A 20,237-nucleotide genomic window follows, 5' to 3' on the forward strand; every position below is an offset into this window, starting at 1 on the left:
GTTGCCCCAGAACCCCTGGTAGTCCGCCAGCAAGGGGCTGTCCCTGAGCACCAAGGGCGTGGCCCACTGCGCAGCCTGGCCAGACAACAGGTTCATCACGAAGGCCACCCTGGCCCGGTCATCTGGAAAGTCCCCCGGCCGCATTGCCATATAGGTCTGGCACTGGGCCATGAAGGCCGGGAACATCTCCATCCGTCCTGAGAACTTCTCCGGCACCAGTACCGGGCTGTGGCGCTGAGGAGGAGGAGGAGGAGGAGGTTGGACTGCTGGGGCATTCCCAGCAGCCAGTTGAGCAGTCAGCTGGGCGACTTGCTGTTGCAGTTGCTGGTTATCTGCTTGTAGCTGCTGCACAATCAGCGCCAGCTGTTGCTGATCCATCTTGTAGATGTGTGAGGAGTCAGGCAAGATGTCGTGTCCCACTCCTCCGCTGATGGCCGGGTCAGGGAAATCCGAATCAGGCTTGCCTCTGCAGCTCTGACCAAAGTCCTAGCAAAGTCCTCAGAGCAGGCAGGAGACCAGTAAGTGACTTCAGCAAGATAAGTTCGACTTTTGCCTGACTCAGAGACTGCCAGAAAGCAGATCCTTTATATAGGCCATGGGGTGTGGCTCCATGACTCAGCACTCATTAAGGCCTGCCCCTCCCTTCCTTCTGTTGCCTCCGCCTATCCAATCTTCTGATGCGAGGGTCACTCCAATCAGCTGTTGGTAATAAACCCTCCTCAGGCTCACATGCTGTGGAGGAGGGGGAGGGGTCTAGCTGCTCCGTTTGCCTGGGCATGGAGTCAGGGCTGGGGCCGGGAGGTGCTCCTTCTTCTGCAATTTGTCTGGGCATGGAGCCAGGACTGGGGCCGGGAGGCATACATTCCTCTGTGTTCGGGAGCAGATAAGAAGGCCCTGGCTGCTCTGAGGGCGGGCAAGACACAACACTTCCCTTCTCCTCTACCCTTCTCTACCTTCTTCTACTTACCCATCCTCCCACTCCTTCCCTTTTCTACTTCCTCTCCTCCCTCCCCACTCCTCTCTTCTTCCCGTTCCTCTCCATTTCCCCCTTTTCCATCCTTCTCTCTTCTTTCCATCCTACTTCCTTCTTGCCCTCTCTCTCCTCCTCTCTCTTTCCGATCCCTTATTCCCACCAGTTCAGTCTGAAGTGGTATTTGAGCAGCCCCAATTTCATTTCAAATTCTTTTGCTTTTTGGTTACATATCTTCCGTCATACCTGTACATTTTTAATCAATCCATATACCATCTTCCACCTTCCTCCCCATCCCTCCCCCCCTCCCTCCCCCCCAAGGACTTCCCAGAGCAAATACAGGGTATTATACCCAACAATCACAAACTAAAATAAACTAATCATACATAAGACTCCCACCCCTCTCTAAAACTTTAACTCCCCTTATTCATAAAAATGAAGAAAGAAAATATAATTCCATCAATACTAATACAGTCTTCCCTTCATAGATTTCTTCTTTCAGTCCAATTTTAAATTACAGTCCATCTTCTCCACTTATGTATTTTTTCAGATTTCATCGTTTTTACTGTCCAATCTTCACCAATCAACGCCACAATTAATGTTCCATCTTTCAATGTTGCTCCATCAGTCAAATATCATTACTACAATTACATATCTAACATTTAAATTACCAAACATTTAATAAACTATCCTTAATCAATTAGCATACTTAAAAATAATATTCGTAACATCATTTTTCTTCTTCATTTTATATATATTTACACTCCATTTAACATACAATTTATTTATTTCTCTACTCTTAATAATTACAATCTTGCTTTGATCCCCACAGCATTTAAATCATATAAATCCAACATTTTCAAAATCTTACTTATATTCCCACCACTATATGATACAAAACTATCACCATATTCATCAAATACCATTACTACAGTTACATACCTAAAATTTAAGGTATTAAACATTTAACTTATATTCAATTAATATATCTAAAACTAATATTCCTAAAATGCTTTCTCTTCTTCATTCCCTAAACATTTTATACTCCTTTTAACATACAATTTACTTCTTACTCTCTATTCTTAATAGTTACAATCTTGCTTTGATCCTCCCCCACAACCTTCTGTAATTCTGCTGCCAACATTAAAGTCTCAGTTTCAAATTGTGTTTGCTTTACTTCCTCCCCTTCTTTAACCATTCCCACCTCTCCTTCCTTCTTACTTCCTAACAATGGTAAGCATCCAGCCTTCAATGCTTTAGTATAGAAATTTCTTGCTTTAAAAACTGTATTAAGACAATATTTCACTCCCTTATAATTTACTGTTATTCCAGCTGGTACATTCCATTTATACTGTATCTGAAGATTTCTAAGCTGGTCCACCAAAAATGTGTATTCTTTTCTATTTCTTAACATTTTAAAAGAAATTTCCTTCAATACCAATACCTTTTGTCCCAATATTTCAATTCCATTTTTATAAGAAACTTGCGAAATTTCATTCCTAATTTTCCTAGATGTAAAATAAATTACTATATCTCTTGGTAAATGCCTCTGCTTTGCTACCCATGAATTAACACGATAAATTTTTTCCATTTGAATTTCAATAGCCATTGGGCTCTGTACCATCAGCTGTGTGAAGGCCTCTGCAAAAATCTTCTTTAGAGCCTCTCGTTTATATTCCTTCAGACCTCTTACTCTTAATGCATATTCCATAACTCTGTATTCCAATAAAACCGATTCATCCTCTGCTCTTTCCACCTTGATCTGGAGCTCCTCTATTTTGCTTTTAAAATCCAAATTTACTTGATTAATTTCTTCAGATCTATCATCCAACTGCTTTATATCCTCCACCTTGATTTGAAATTCTTCTATTTTACTTTTTAAGTTCAAATTAGCTTGATCAATCCCTTTCATTTTTCCCTCCAATTTTGTTATGTATTCAGCCACAGCTTTAATTGCTATCACCAGATCTTCTCTTATATCTTCATTCTCAGCTTCAACAGTGTCTTTAATTTGCAATATTTTGTCCTCAATTTCTTTAATTTTATTTATTCAACCAAAGTTAAATCTTTTATTAAATCAATTATAAATCTTCCCAGTTCCACTTTATTTCTCCATATAAAAATCAAATCCAGCAAGTAGCAAAGTTCTAGGCAAAGCAATATTAAAAAACAACTTTTTAACTTTCGCTTTCTTCACTTACAGTTTCCACTTAAAAGGAAGGGGGGGAAAGGGGGGGGAAATCTTGTTTCTTCTCCTCTTGAATTATAAAAAAAAATAAAATTATTCAAATCCTTATTCCTTTAACATAATCTCTTCAATTAACATCAACACCAACAACTAACAGGCATTTCCTTAACTTTCGCTTTCAATCTACAAACGCCATTTTCTTTTCTTCGTCTTTATTTTTTCAAACTAAATCTTCTAATTAGGGAGTTTCAATTGATACATACATGCCTGTACTCCTGTTTTCGTTCCGCCTGCCTTAAAATCCAATCATTGATCCCTATCGATGGCAGGAGTGGACGCTGCCTTTAGTTTTGCTCATTGGAACAGAGGCGCTTCCAGATCTGGAGCTTGTTCCGGGCTTTGGAAGGAGCTTCACCCTCAAGCCTCCAGAATTATTTCTGGGGCTTTCCAGGAGGGCTCAACTTCAGCCCGAATGCTCTTCTTCCCCTCTTTTTTTTTTTTTTTTTGTTTACATTTATACCCCGCCCTTCTCCGAAGACTCAGGGCGGCTTACAGTGTATAAGGCAATAGTCTCATTCTATTTGTATATTTTTACAAAGTCAACTTATTGCCCCCCCAACAATCTGGGTCCTCATTTTACCTACCTTATAAAGGATGGAAGGCTGAGTCAACCTTGGGCCGGGCTCGAACCTGCAGTAATTGTAGGCTACTGTGTTCTTAATAACAGGCTTTTACCAGCGTGAGCTAAACCGGCCCTTGCCCGAGGGGAAGATTTCAAGCCACCAGACAGCTGATTTCCGCTGTCTGGACGGCTCTACGAGATCGCGGAGCTGGCAGTCTAAAAAAAGACCTTCATCAGGGCAGTGGAGCCACCAGAAGTCGATAGATTCAAAATATTGAATTGTTCACATTTCTTCTAGCTATTAAAATTTCCAACAAAACATACATGACCCTAAGTCCTATGCAGTCCAAATATTTACCAGTTTTCCATACATTCTAATTGTGAAGTAGTTAGTCTACTAGTTATGTCTAACATAAACTTGAAATAGCCTCTGGCTATGCAATTTTGGTAGCAGTAAATTGGCATTAAAATGAAAAACAAAAAATGTACATTCATTGTTATGTGCTTAAGAGTCATCCAGAATTTTCTATCATTTCAAGAAAAATCTGCTTGTTTATCTGCATTGATAGGTAACCTCTTTTTATTAATGGTATATCCATGCAATCTAGACCAGGAGTCACCAACTTTTCAGTTCTCAGAGACCACTAAATTTATAATTTTCAATCCCATGGACCACTAATATGATCTGCCTAATGACCGGCTGACTGGGCCTGGCAAGGGTCATGTGACTGGGTGGGCATTGCCAAGTCAATGTCACTCACATTGAGGGGCACCTTGCCAGCCTCTACTTGCTACTTCTCGCCTGCCCGCCCACCCAGGCTCTTTAGGGCCCCAACGGGAAGCAGTTGCTGGAGCTTAGCAGCCACCATGAGAAAGAGTTGGCAAAACAGCTCAGTTCAAATTGGATTGAGCGAGAAAGAAGCTCAGCAGAAGCACCTTACTGAGGACTACAAGCATTGGCTTTCCAAAAAGAAGAAAGACCTGTGGGAGTGCAAGGACAGGTACCGGTGCCTAGAGGCTCAGTGGGCTGAGATGGTCAGCCAGTTCCAGCCCATGATGCTGTCCCATTGGAACAAGGCCCTCTGACTCTTCACCACCAGCAGCCCTTCCCTCCAGCCTTCGCCAAAAGCCCCACACCAGGAGACTGAAGCAGACCCCAAGTCGGAATTTCTGTCGCCCCTCTGACCCACACAAAAAGATCTTGAAGGGGGAGACTCTCTGCAACAACACAAACGTTCATTGCACATATCCATCCCAGGGGCCGTAGTTTGAGGACCTCTGATTTAGGGCAATATAAAAAATGCAAATAATTTTTCTGGGGACCACCAAAATTTTCTCAGGGACCACCAGTGGTCCACAGACCACCAGTTGGTGACCGCTGATCTAGACCAACAGATGAAGTCCTGTGAGGTTGATTAAATTAAAATATCTGATACATTATGTAAAATATGTATTCTAATGTATGATACAAAATGTTTTAACATTTTATCAGCTACGTACTGATAAATGCTATATTTCCTGCTTTTTTGTTTTATTTTTATTCTAGTTTTTTTTAAATGTAAGGTCCAATAATAATACATTTAAGCTCATAAATGCCAAACAAGAAACTTAAACAGAGGCTTGAGTAAAATAGCATTTAATTTTGATCAAGCTTAAATGGTTAGCTGTTCCAAACACATACAAGATACATGCCGGGAAGAACTACAAACAAGAGAGGGAATCTGAATTTGTTCTGGCCTATGGCTGTAATAAACTGAAACTGAAACTGAATCCAAATGAATCCCTTCTATATTCTTTAGGAACGTCATAAACCTCCAATTCTGGCATCTTTGATTTGTGTATCCCTGGAATTTGGTTTGTATATCCCCTGAAACATTTGGTTTGTATAGTCCCTAAAACAGGGTAGAGCCTCTTAATGAGCATCATCAGCATTATCTCTTCCTGATCATCTTCTTTGTGTTCACACTTGGCTATTTGGCCCCCTGGAGTGGAGGGAACTCAAAAGATCAAAGATGAGATACGTTTTTAGGCAGGTTGGGGAGAGATAAGGCTCTGATTTGCTAGGTCTCGATTGGTTCCAGGCCCTTGGGATGGGCATCACCAGAGTTTACAGTGTTGGATGCGACTTGAGAGAGGAACTGCTCCAGAAATTTGAAGATGTATTCCAGGACAGCCTGGGCAAGTATGTGGGGACCCCCATTTCATTTAATTTGGACCCAAAAGTAGCTCTAATTCGGCTCGAGGCCAGGAGGGTTCCTTTTGCCCTGAAACCCAAAATTGATAAAGAACTGGATAAGCTAGTAAAACAGGGCATCTTAATTCCGGTTGACCACGCCAAGTGGGAGACACCGATAGTAACACCAGTTAAACCAGACGGATCTGTCCGTATTTGTGCCGATTACAAGGCAACGCTGAATAAGGCATTGCAGAAAAGCGCATATCCTGTCCCCATAGTACAACATTTGCTGCATTCGCTGGGACCAGGGCAAATCTTTGCCAAGCTTGATTTGGCTCAGGCATATCAGCAATTGCCTGTTGATAATGAAACAGCTGAGGCACAGGCAATAGTAACACATAGGGGTGCGCTTAGGTGCACCAGACTCCAGTCTGGGGTCAGTGTTACCCCCGGTCTGTTCCAGAACCTCATGGCATGTTTATTGCAGGGTCTATCAGGGGTAGTACCCTATTTTTATGATGTTTTGGTGTCAGCGAGTGACATGGAAGAACTACGAGAGAAACTGTGAAGGGTGCTGACCATTTTCAGAGCTGCTGGACTTAAAGTCAAGCTCAACAAATGTCAAATAGGAGTGCCCTCAGTCGAATTTTTGGGATATTGGATAGATAAGGCTGGTATCCATCCAACAGAGAGCAAGGTACGGGCAATTCAGAAGGCTCCCCCACCAAAAAACAAAGCGGAGTTGCAAGCTTTTCTAGGGCTTTTGAACTTTTATGCAGTCTTTTTAAAAGACAAAGCAACTGTGGCCGAACCACTGCACAGACTGCTTGCTAAAAATACCCCGTGGACTTGGGGTAAGACTGAATCCGCAGCTTTTGAATCTGTAAAAAAGCTACTGTCTAGTGACAGTCTATTAATTCAATATAATGGGACTTTGCCTATAGTTCTGGTATGTGATGCATCACCCTATGGTGTGGGAGCTGTTCTCAGTCACAAACTGCCTAATGGGACAGAAGCCCCCATTGCCTATTTCTCCCGCACCTTATTGGGAACTGAGAGAAATTATAGTCAATTAGATCGAGAAGCTCTGGCCATAGTTTCGGGTGTTAAAAAATTTCATGAATATTCGTTTGGGAGGCATTTTGATATTGTTACTGGCTATTGTTGGGTTTGTTGGCGGGAGACCGCCCTACACCGATTGCCCTGTCTCCCAGATTGACTCGCTGGACTATATTTCTAGCAGCATATTCATACCGTCTGACCCACCGACCGGCCAAGGACTTGGGACACGCGGATGCTTTAAGCAGGTGTCCCTTGCCGGACACGATTCAAGACCCGACTCCAGGAACCCCAATACAGCTGATTGACTCTTTGGACACTGGCCCAGTCACTTCCACCGAAGTGACTACAGCATTGACTAAATACATAATTATTCACACTGTAATCGGTTGGGTACAGAGGGAGTGGCCCGTTGCAACTGGCGAAGAGTTTAAACAGTTTGCGACCAAACATTCTGAATTGTCTGTGCAAGGGGGATGTTTGTTATGGGGGGATAGAGTTGTTATCCCATTGCGTTTGAGGGAAAATGTATTGGATTTATTGCATGTGGGACATCCGGGCATTGTGCGTATGAAAAGTCTAGCATGGAGTTGTGTGTGGTGGCCACAGATGGACAAAGACATTAGTGACTGGGTAGGCAGATGCCAATCTTGTCAGGATTCTAGACCGCTACCTCCAATGGCCCTGGTGAGGGAATGGAAGAAACCCCAGGGACCGTGGTCTAGAATTCACATAGACTTCGCTGGCCCTTTCCATGGGTAAACATTCTTAATAATAGAATAGAATAGAATAGAATTTTTTTTTTTATTGGCCAAGTGTGATTGGACATACAAGGAATTTGTCTTGGTGCATATGCTCTCAGTGTACATAAAAGAAAAGATACGTTCATCAAGGTACAACATTTACAACACAATTGATGATCAATATATCAATATAAATCATAAGGATTGCCAGCAACAAGTTATAGTCATACAGTCATAAGTGGAAAGAGATTGGTGATGGGAACTATGAAACGATTAATAGTAGTGCAGATTCAGTAAATAGTCTGACAGTGTTGAGGGAATTATTTGTTTAGCAGAGTGATGGCCTTCGGGAAAAAACTGTTCTTGTGTCTAGTTGTTCTGGTGTGCAGTGCTCTATAGCGTCGTTTTGAGGGTAGGAGTTGAAACAGTTTATGTCCAGGATGCGAGGGATCTGCAAATATTTTCACGGCCCTCTTCTTGATTCGTGCAGTATACAGGTCCTCAATGGAAGGCAAGTTGGTAGCAATTATTTTTTAGTAGATGCATATTCCAAATGGTTGGAAATAATATTGATGAAAACCACAACTGCCAAAGCAGTAATAAGGGTATTGCAGTGACTATTTGTAACACATGGTCTGCCGGACACATTAGTCTCAGATAATGGCCTGCAGTTCACGGCCACTCAATTTGATGGGTACTTGGCTGAAATGGGCATCCGACATGCCCTCTCAGCACCATTCCATCCGGCTTATAATGGCCTTGCAGAACGTTTTGTAAGAAGTGCCAAGGAGCCACTGTCCAGAATTAGCCTGGGGGACTGGCAAGCCAAAATTGACACGTTCTTGGCCATTCAGCATGGGACACCTTGCATGGCCACTGGCCGCAGCCCAGCTGAGTTGTTAATGGGAAGGAGACTTCGATGCCCATTAGACAGGTTAAATCCAAATTATTCCCCTGATGGGTATCTGACTCTAAAAGATAAAACAAGGGTTTTTACAATAGGGGATCCCGTCTTTGCCAGGAATTACAGTGAAGGTCCCCTGTGGTTGACAGGAACAATTTTAGAGGTGACTGGCCCCAAATCTTATTTGGTTGATATGGGCGATGGAAGGGTCTGGAAAAGGCACATCGACCAACTACGAAAACGGTTAGAAGCCAAAATAGAAACACAACAACCAGGCCCTGTCTATCCATTGTTTACACCAACAGCTGACTCAAGCCCAAAGTGGCCGGAGGACTTATCTGGGAGTTGCGAAGTCCAGTGAAGCCCCACAGTCCAACCAGAAGTCAGCAGGGAAGAATCTGCCCCTAATCCAGGCCCGGAGGGCCAATTGGAGGAGCTGGGAGGAACGGAGAGTCCCTCTGACCAGCTTGACTCCCCACCAGGAAATGAATTGCGCAGGTCAGCCAGGCTCAAGAAATGCCCCGGCTACCTCGTGATTACATTTGTAAATAATATGTAAATACTGAGCTAAGTGTATTCTGGGAGGGGAGGAGTGTTTGAATTTTTGGAGGGAATTTTGGGCGGAAAAAAGCACGTTCCTGATTGGCTGGTGCCTCAGCCAAGATACTATATAAGGAGGACTGTTCTGCTATTGCTTTGCTGGGTTCTCACAATAAACTTAAGCACTGTTGTCACCAATGACTGTCTCCTGCCTCCTCATTGCCTGAACTTAACACTTAGGATAATTATAGTTGACTCCAGTTACACCCTTTGATTTTCTTGTAGCTTCCTATTTAGGGACTAACCTGGTTTGGCTATACTTTTATATACAGCTTTTCTGAGTAGACCTTTGCCTTCCTTCATTTTATTTTTCCAAAATATTTCTACTAAGATAGATTACAATTCTACCAAGGCAGGTATTTATGTCTGTTGCAATTAATGGAGATTAATGGCTGATACAAGCAAAAAAAAAAAAAAATCCTTTAAAATGATGCATGGTTTGGTATCCTGACTCCTTTTGTATAGTAAGACTCAGAGTGCAGAAGCCAATCTACATTCCCTATATTCAAAAAACTATAACCAACCCCCCCTCAACTTGGATCTGTTCTAATAAGTGCCATAGCCATATATTAGCCATATATTATTTGAACCATGAGTGTTTAAAATTGCTACACAACACTAAAAGATGCTTATCAGTCTTTACCATGAGCAGCTGTGGGACACTCTGGTCATTACATGATTCACCTTGTACCTGCTTACAGGCAAAGACTTAAAACCACAAAACAAACAATTAAATCAATGAAGACCTGGACTGAGGAGGCAGAGTTAAAGCTACAGGCCTGCCTTGACTGCACTGATTGGAATGTTTTCAATTCCAATCGAAGTACCTTTGCAGACTTAGATGAACTCACAGATACTGTAACATCATATGTCAGCTTCTGTGAAGACCTATATGTACCGACCAGGAACGTGCGAATATATAGTAACAACATAACTTGGTTCACAGCTAAACTTAAGCAGCTACGTCGTTCCAAAGAGGAAGCCTACAGAAAAGGTGATAAAATGCTGTACATTTTATCACCTTTTTTATTTTATCTTATTATTTTTTATTATTATTATTTTATTATTATTATTATTATTATTTTATTATTATTATTATTATTATTATTATTATTATTATTATTATTTTATTTTATATTATTAACAAGGGAGATCAGAGCAGCAAAAAGAAGCTACTCTGAAAAGCTAAAGAATCAGTTCTCAACAAATGAACCAGCAAACGTGGAAAAGTCTTAAAAATATCACCAGCTACGGCAAACCTCCTTCCCAAACTGAAGGAAATCAGCAGCTGGCAGATGACCTGAATGTGTTTTACTGCAGGTTTGAAAGGAAACTACAGCCATCTATCTCCACAGCCCCCATTTCAGACACACCAACAACAGCTAAGCCTCCTACAACTGACCCCATCCCATTGGGTTCACAACCCCTAATGATAACAGTAATGGAAGTGCAAGACCTATTTCACAGACAAAAGCCAGGAAAAGCTCCAGGCCCAGACAAGATTAGTAATAGTAACAGAGTTGGAAGGGACCTCAAATATCATCTAATCCAATCCCCTGCTCATGGATAAGACCTATACTAGAGATTTGAAACGACAAACTGCTGAACTTTCTGATCAACAAGCTCAGCATCTTAGCCACTGAGTTACAGCAAACCCCCAGATAACTCTTTTTTGCTTAAAAGTCTGTGCTGACAATTTGGTTCCCATCTTCACCCGTATCTTCAATAAATCACTAGAGATGTGCTATGTTCCTTCTTGCTTCAAACACTCTACTATCATCCCAGTGCTGCAGAAGCCCACCATTAAGGAACTGAATGACTACAGACCAGTTGCTCTAACATCTGCAGTCATGAAAACTGTTGTGACCCAGGTTCCTGGACCCAGACTCCTGGACTCGGATGATTCAGAAAATGAGGGAGAAGACCTGGCAAGCCCTGCTTCTCTTGAGCCCTCTCCCTCCCTGGCACCCACTCAAAGGGAGGGGCCGGCAAGGCCTGATTCTCCCGGGCCTTCTTCTGATTTGGCAACGCCCCAAGAACAGTTTTGGAGGGACGCAAGGTTACGAAGGCTTGATCGGCGTGCGCAGCAGCGGAAGAGTTGGGACAAAGCCAAGTCATAATTGTCATGCAGTGACATCTGCAGAGACTATAAATAGGAGGCGGGACTTCCTGGTTTTTTGTCTCGGACAAAACAATGAATTTCATAAGCTAATTCATGGAGGGAAGAATATATTCGTGAGTAATTCTGGCCTTATCTATAATTTCCTCGTTATCTCCAGAAACTTGGCAGGCCCGTGGGTAGACGTGGCCAGGACATGTATCTATGTAAATAAAAGAAAAAAAAAAGGAAGGCCTCTGACGGACTCTTTGCTGGGAGTATTGGGGGAAGGGAAACAGAACAAAAACCTTTGAAAGGCTAGTGCTGTCCCACTTGAAAACCATCACGGATCTGCTGTTAGACCCCCTGCAATTTGCATACCAAGCAAATAGATCAACAGATGATGCTGTTAATATGGCTGCATTACATCCTACAACATCTTGAATCTCCAAAGACCTATGCAAGGGTCCTCTTTGTAGACTTTAGCTCAGCATTCAATACCGTCATTCCAGACACTCTTCTAACTAAGCTAAACCAGCTACAGGTACCTGAACACACTTGTAAGTGGATCACAAACTTCCTAACAAACAGGAGGCAGCAGGTGAAGCTAAGCAGAATCACATCAGATACCTGAACAATTAGCACAGGACCCCCACAAGGCTGCATGCTCTCTCCACTTCTCTTCTCTCTGTATACCAATGACTGCATCTCAAATGAGCCATCTGTTAAACTACTGAAGTTCGCAGATGACACAACAGTGATCAGTCTCATTCCAGACAATGATGAATCTGCATACATACGGGAGGTTGAACAACTAGCCTTGTGGTGTGACCAGAACAATCTGGAACTGAACACACTCAAAACCATTGAAATGGTGGTAGACTTTAGAAGAAACCCTACTATCTCTTACAATACTAGACAACACAGTATCAACAGTAGAGACCTTCAAATTTTTAGATTCTACCATATCTCAAGACCTAAAATGGACACCTAACATCAAAAATGACATCAAAAAAGCACAACAAAGAATGTTCTTTCTGCACCAACTCAGTAAGCTCAAACTTCCCAAGGAGCTGCTGATACAGTTCTACAGAGGAATTATTGAGTCTGTCATCTGCACCTCTATAATTGTCTGGTTGGGTTTTGCAACCCAACAAGACAGACACAGACTTCAGAGGATAATTAGAACTGCAGAAAAAATAATTACTACCAACCTGCCTTCCATTGAGAACCTGTATACTGCACGAGTCAAAAAGAGGACTGTGAAAATATTTAGATCCCTCACATCCTGGACATAAACTGTTTCAATTCCTACCCTCAAAATGATGCTATCGAACACTGCACACAGAACAAATAGACACAAGAGCAGTTTTTCCCGAACACCATCACTCTGATAAACAAATAATTCCCTCAACACTGTCAAACTATTTACTAAGTCTGCATTACTATTAATCTTCTCAACATTCCTATCACCCATCTCCTCCCACTTATGACTGTATTACTGTAACCTTGTTGCTGATATCCTTAAGATTTATATTGACTGTTTCCTAATTTGATTGCTTATTTGTTCCCTATGACTATCACTAAGTGTTGTTCGTTATGTTTCTTGACGAATGTATCTTTTCTTTTATGTAGATTGAGAGCATATGCACCAAGACAAATTCTTGTGTGTGTGATCACACTTAGCCAATAAAGAATTCTATTCTATTCTATTCTATTCTATTCTATTCTATTCTATTCTATTCTATTCTATTCTATTCTATTCTATTCTATTCTATTCTATTGTATTCTAAAAAATCCTCTAGAAAAGTATTTAGATTAGATTAGATTAGATTAGATTAGATTAGATTGACTGAGAGACAGCTAGACAGACACTTTTTCAGTGCTATACTTTTGAAATACTGCTCCTTAAAATGTATAGAGCATAATACAATTTTTAAACAGTCCTCTAGAAATATATATTTTATTGAGTCATTTATGCTTGTAATAATTTGACTTTTAATGTAACCATAAATGTAAAACACATTCAAAGAGACTCTTCAAGTCTAGATGCTGCATAGAAAATGAATAATAAATAAGGATGCTATATAGTTATACTAAAAATGAATGCAACTAAAATTACCTCTCATAGCTAAAAGATAATTATTATTATAAATTTTAAAAACTGCAAACCTATACCTGTTTTCTCAGAATTTTCCCTGCTTTGGATGAGGCTTATTTCTGGCAAATGTGATAGGTTTTCATTTTTTAAAAATTGAGGGAAAGAATAAAGGAGTGGATTCATGATAGCTTTTTTGAATATTCCATTTGTGATAGTTAGATAGAAATTTATCTATGTTTAATGTAATAGAAATTATAACTATGTTTCACTGTGTGTTTTGGCACAAAGTTTTCAGTGATGTCTTTGTTATAGTTGTAACTAATAATTAATGCCTGTCCTTATGGCTCTAAAATAACTCAGTTCACGAAAAGCAAAACAAGGTGTCGTGTTTATTTTTAACAGTTTTTTTCTTTTTCATTATAGATTCTTCAAGAAGACTTAGAACAGGAACAAGTCAAGGTTAATTCACTCACTCATATGGTAGTTGTAGTTGATGAAGCTAGTGGAGATAGGGCTACAGTTGCATTAGAACAAAAACTTCAGGTAATTACTAAATTAAGATTGCTATATGATTACCTGCACATTCCACCTACATCTAAGTTATACTGAAAATACAGTATATGAAAAGTAAAAATGTTAATATTGTTTAAAACTGAATTGGTCTCTCTAATGCTGGTTTACATTCCATAAAAAACTATTACCCTAGCTACTATTCAGGAGAAAAGTGTCAGACATATGCCACCTTTATTTCAACACAATTCAGAGATACTTGAATGAATGAATAATTTATGACCAGGAAGAACAAGTATTTTACTTAATAAATCTGAATTGGCAAATATTACCTTTCAAGTGTATTCCTGTACACTTTTATTTTTCACTTGCCCCATCCATACAATTTTACTAAAAAAGATCTTTCTCCAAAAAATGTAATTGACATTATAGTCAAATTTAAAAATATGCACAGAAGGAAAAATCACTTGAATGTATAGTAATGCTAGGATAATTTCAGTGAACCTGGAATTATAGTGATACAATAATTGGTTATGATTAATCATAACGTCAGATTTGTTTGTGAATATCAGTGTGTGCTGCCATTAATGTAAGGCCATATTGTAAGAATAATGAATACAATTAGTGAAGCATTGCTTTCATTCTGATAGCCAATTTTGAAGCTGTTATATGAAACAGTGTTTTTAAACCTATAATTAACATTTGCTACACACAATGGTAATTTCTGTATTGGTATAAACTCTTGATTATTGTATTACTTTTAATATTTGCATCTTATTAAACTGTTGAGACCTTTTTTTTCATAGTACTGTACTTGCTTCTAAGTCATGCATTTCAGTATTTCAGATACTCTTTTTTATTTTGTTTTTGTATGGTAGAAGTTCTTTTAACAAGAAATTAGAAACCTACTATATCAAATCAAGTATTAATCTGATTTTGTATCATTTGACTTGCTGCTGATTACTAGAATAATGGAGGACAGCTGTAAAGAATTCAAAATATTTTATTTTAGTCACTGACAAGTTACGTAAGAAACACTGATAAATATAAATGTTATTTTTCTAGGGGGAAAAAAACCTAACAATGAATAGTTGTATTTCCTTCAGGAATTGTCTGAATTAGAATTGTCTCAAGTATATACTTTTTTAAAATGAAAGGACAAAAACAGTCCTACTGACTGCATTAATATATCCATGTTTTTTGTCCATATTGCTTTACTGCACACTCTCTTTATGCTTCTACATATAATTAGATTTTACCAGGGTTTTTTCTCCTACTAGTATCCCATTCAGTTTTTAACAAGCTCCAACTCTACTTATCTTTTTTCCCCCCCAGATGGGTACATTTGGTTAGATAATACAATATAAAATGAGTTGCCCAGATGCCTTGTATTTTTCCATCTCACTGGGCTTCTGAAGGGCCATAAAAATCTGATTTTTTAGGAATGTATTTTATGGTGCAGAATTTTAGCTTGCCCCATCAGAGTGCAATGTTGGTGGTGTGTTGTTATCATTTATATGTTAGTTATATAATAATATTATCATCATTGACATAATCACCATCAGTCAATTGCAAAAGGCAGTTTAACTTGGAGCTTATATCCGTATAGCCTATACGGTGGTTCCGTCCCAGGCGCCTGATGGACCCTGAGAGGTTCCAGACGGAGCTTGGGCCATTCCCTGAGGATCTGGCCCACGGCACGACTGAGGAACTGGTCGTGGCCTGGGAACAGGCCGCGGCCGGGGCCCTGGACCGTGTCGCGCCTTTGCGGCCTCTGACCCGCGAGATCTCGTCCGCCCTTGGTTCTCCGAGGGGCTGAGGGAGATGAAACGCCGGAGAAGACGCCTAGAGAGCACCTGGAGGTCCAGTCGCCCGGTTGATCGGACACTAGTTAGGACCTATTCTAGGACCTACCTAGTGGCAATGAGGGAAGCGAGGCGCCCACGCCCACCCTCATTGCGTCGGCAGATAACCGCCCGGCCGCCCTGTTTGGTGACCCGCCTCCCTACATCAGGAGGTGCGGATGACCTTGCAGGACGAGCCGAGGAGTTTAGTGGTTATCTATACGATAAAATCGCCAGCTGAGGGACGGTCTGGACCGAATTTGGGATGATCCAAGCGAGGAGAGGAGGCACGCCTTGTTGAGCACATTTGGGATGAGTTTGACCCTGTGGCTCCCGAGGACGTGGACAGGTTGTTGGGGAGGCTTCACGGCACGACATGTTTACTGGACCCGTGCCCTTCCTGGCTGGTACTGGCCACTCAGGCGGTGACACGAGGCTGGCTCCAGAGGATTATCAACGCTTTGTTGGATGGGTTTTCCTGCCGCCTTGAAAGAGGCGGTGGTGAGACCCTCCTTAAGAAGCCCTCTTTGGACCCAGCTATTTTGGGTAATTATCGCCCAGTTCCAACCTTCGCTTTGTTGCGAAGGTTGTAGAGAGTGCCGTGGCGCGACAGCTGCCCCAACACCTGGATGAAGATGTCTATCTAGACCTGCTCCAGTCCGGCTTCCGACCCGGATACAGCACGGAGACAGCTTTGGTCGCATTGGTGGATGATCTCTGGAGGGCCAGGGACAGGGATATTCCTCTGCCCTGGTCCTATTAGACCTCTCAGCGGCTCGATACCATCGATCATGGTATCCTGCTGCGCCGGTTGGAGGGATTGGGAGTGGGAGGCACCGATATCGGTGGTTCTCCTCCCATCTCTCCGACCGGTCGCAGACGGTGTTGACAGGGGGCAGAGGTCACCGCGAGGGGCCTCACTTGTGGGGTCCCACAGGGTCGATTCTCTCGCCCTGCTGTTCAACATCTACATGAAGCCGCTGGGTGAGATCATCAGTGGTTTCGGGTGAGATACCAGCAGTACGCTGACGATACTCAGCTGTACTTTTCCACCCCGGACCACCCCAATGAAGTTGTTGAAGTGCTGTCCCGTGTTTGGAAGCTGTACGGGTCTGGATGGGGAGAAACAGGCTCAAGCTTAATCCTCCAAGACGGAGTGGCTGTGGATGCCGGCACCCGATTCAGTCAGCTGCAGCTGCGGCTGGCTGTTGGAGGCGAGTTACTGGCCCCAAAGGATAGGGTGCGCAACTTGGGTGTCCTCCTGGATGATCGGCTGTCGCTTGAAGACCATTTGACGGCCGCTCCAGGAGGGCCTTCCACCAGGTTCGCTTGGTTCGCAGTTGCGCCTTCCTTGATCGGGATGCCTTATGCACAGTCACTCATGCGCCTGCTACCTCTCGCTGATTACTGTAATGCTCTCACATGGGGCTCCCTTGAAGTGCGCCGAGGCTTCAGTTAGTCCAGAATGCAGCTGCGCTGGTTATAGAGGGAGCTACGCGTAGCTCCCATGTAACACCGCCTCCTGCGCAGACTGCACTGGCTGCCTGTGGCCTTCCGGTGCACTTTAAGGTGTTGGTTATGACCTTTAAAGCGCCCCATGGCTTAGGACCTGGGTACTTACGGGACCGCCTGCTGTTACCACATGCCTCCCACTGACCCGTACGCTCCCATAGAGAGGGACTTCTCAGGGTGCCGTCCGCCAAACAATGTCGGCTGGCGGCCCCCAGGGGAAGGGCCTTCTCTGTGGGGGCCCCCACACTCTGGAACGAGCTTCCCCCGGGTTTACGCCAAATACCTGACCTTCGGACATTTCGTCGCGAACTCAAGACTCATCTTTTTATTCGCGCGGGGCTGGCTTAAATTGGGTTTTTAAATGTTGAATTTATTAATTTTAATCGGGGTTTTTTAGTATGGTAAATTTTAATTGCTGGGCTAATTTAATAAGTTTTTTAATTCGTATTTTAAACCTGTATATTGTATGGTCGGTTTTTATTATGCCTGTACACCGCCCTGAGTCCTTCGGGAGAAGGGCGGTATAAAAATCAAATAAAATAAATAAAATAAATAAATATCCTGTGATGGTAGCTTTAACACCATCAAGCAACATCTGCCTATCCCAGAGCCTTGGAAAGAACTCAATGGGTAGATAAAAATGACATATTATATGACAAAATATCTGGCTCATTGTACAACCAACCACAATAATGTATCCATAAAATATGAATGGAAAGATTGTAACAGTATTAAAGGCTAAATAAAAATATCTTGCATAAATGAAGTGTAAAATAGTTATTAACTTCTGAATGTTAATGTCATTATTTTAGCATTTAGGAAACTGTTGGGCAACAATCTGTAGATGGACAGAGGACCGTTGGTTCATTCTGCAAGATGTTCTTCGAAAATGGTTGCAATTTATTGAAGAACAGGTTAAGTATATCTATTTAGTCTTTGCTTTATAATGTTTAATATGAATTCTTTCTAAATGTTTTTTTTTTTAACTTTTAGGGTCTTTTGGATGCATGGTTTACTGAAAAGGAAGAATTTGTGACCACTCTGCATACTACCGATTTCAAAGACCAGAAAGAAATGTTGGAAAATCTACAAAAATTGACTGTATGTTTTTTGTATAGTTCTCATTTTTCCTCCCAGTTTTCAACATTTGCATCACATATTTCATCCGAGGACCTGTAAATGACCCAGTCAAGTAACTTTAATCAAAATTCTGGCAGCAAAATATTTTGTATACACTCAACTATGAGTTTACTGGTTTAAACTGGTATTTTGAACCCAGCAAACTGAGGTTCCAGCTGGCAAATGTTCAAGCTCCGGCAACATTCCAACCAACAATGAATAATATCAAATCTCTGTTTTTAGGATTATTGATAAGCAAGTTCACAGAATGATTTAATAGTTAGCCCATTCTTGTTTCTAATGCTATCAGTTTATAAACATTATTTTCTGAAATAAATGTGGGTATCCACACAGTGAAAAGTGATGAAACATGTGCCATGATATCACATTATATGTTAAATGTTAGGACACAAATGTCAAAAGACATCTCTTATTTCTGCATCATTGTGATCTGCAAGACATTGCTAATTAGGAGATAATTTTTGCTTCTTCTTTATCATCATTATCATCATCTTAGTAGCTATGAGTGTATATATATTTGGCATTTATATTCCATTTATGAAATAATCTTTGTAATTAATACTTGTATGTTTTATCAAAGTCATAGTAGACATGAAATGAAGTCAAGGAATTTATAGTTTGTATGATTTGCCTGTACTCTATACAGCTTTAGACGGCCGCTCCAGGAGGGCCTTCCACCAGGTTCGCTTGGTTCGCAGTTGCGCCTTCCTTGATCGGGATGCCTTATGCACAGTCACTCATGCGCCTGCTACCTCTCGCTGATTACTGTAATGCTCTCACATGGGGCTCCCTTGAAGTGCGCCGAGGCTTCAGTTAGTCCAGAATGCAGCTGCGCTGGTTATAGAGGGAGCTACGAGCTCCCATGTAACACCGCCTGCGCAGACTGCACTGGCTGCCTGTGGCCTTCGGGTGCACTTTAAGGTGTTGGTTATGACCTTTAAAGCGCCCATGGCTTAGGACCTGGGTACTTACGGGACCGCCTGCTGTTACCACATGCCTCCCACCGACCCGTACGCTCCCATAGAGAGGGACTTCTCAGGGTGCCGTCCGCCAAACAATGTCGGCTGGCGGCCCCAGGAAGGGCCTTCTCTGTGGGGGCCCCCACACTCTGGAACGAGCTTCCCCCGGGTTTACGCCAAATACCTGACCTTCGGACATTTCGTCGCGAACTCAAGACTCATCTTTTTATTCGCGCGGGGCTGGCTTAAATTGGGTTTTTAAATGTTGAATTTATTAATTTTAAACGGGGTTTTTTAGTATGGTAAATTTTAATTGCTGGGCTAATTTAATAAGTTTTTTAAATCGTATTTTAAACCTGTATATTGTATTGTCGGTTTTATTATGCCTGTACACCGCCCTGAGTCCTTCGGGAGAAGGGCGGTATAAAAATCAAATAAAATAAATAAAATAAATAAATATCCTGTGATGGTAGCTTTAACACCATCAAGCAACATCTGCCTATCCCAGAGCCTTGGAAAGAACTCAATGGGTAGATAAAAATGACATATTATATGACAAAATATCTGGCTCATTGTACAACCAACCACAATAATGTATCCATAAAATATGAATGGAAAGATTGTAACAGTATTAAAGGCTAAATAAAAATATCTTGCATAAATGAAGTGTAAAATAGTTATTAACTTCTGAATGTTAATGTCATTATTTTAGCATTTAGGAAACTGTTGGGCAACAATCTGTAGATGGACAGAGGACCGTTGGTTCATTCTGCAAGATGTTCTTCGAAAATGGTTGCAATTTATTGAAGAA

General features: G+C 41.6%; 1 protein-coding gene across 1 annotated transcript in view; it reads left to right on the forward strand.

Annotated features, from left to right (window-relative positions):
* DMD (dystrophin) overlaps window positions 1–20,237 on the forward strand; it is a 1,918,566-nt gene that overhangs the window by 574,112 nt on the left and 1,324,217 nt on the right. The window contains exons 13-15 of the mRNA XM_058186507.1: window positions 13,885–14,004; window positions 18,140–18,241; window positions 18,321–18,428. Of these exons, the coding sequence (XP_058042490.1) occupies window positions 13,885–14,004; window positions 18,140–18,241; window positions 18,321–18,428 (330 nt within the window). The remainder of the gene's footprint in view (window positions 1–13,884; window positions 14,005–18,139; window positions 18,242–18,320; window positions 18,429–20,237) is intronic.

The sequence above is a fragment of the Ahaetulla prasina genome, chromosome 5 (assembly GCF_028640845.1).
Source record: "Ahaetulla prasina isolate Xishuangbanna chromosome 5, ASM2864084v1, whole genome shotgun sequence".
NCBI lineage: Eukaryota > Metazoa > Chordata > Lepidosauria > Squamata > Colubridae > Ahaetulla > Ahaetulla prasina.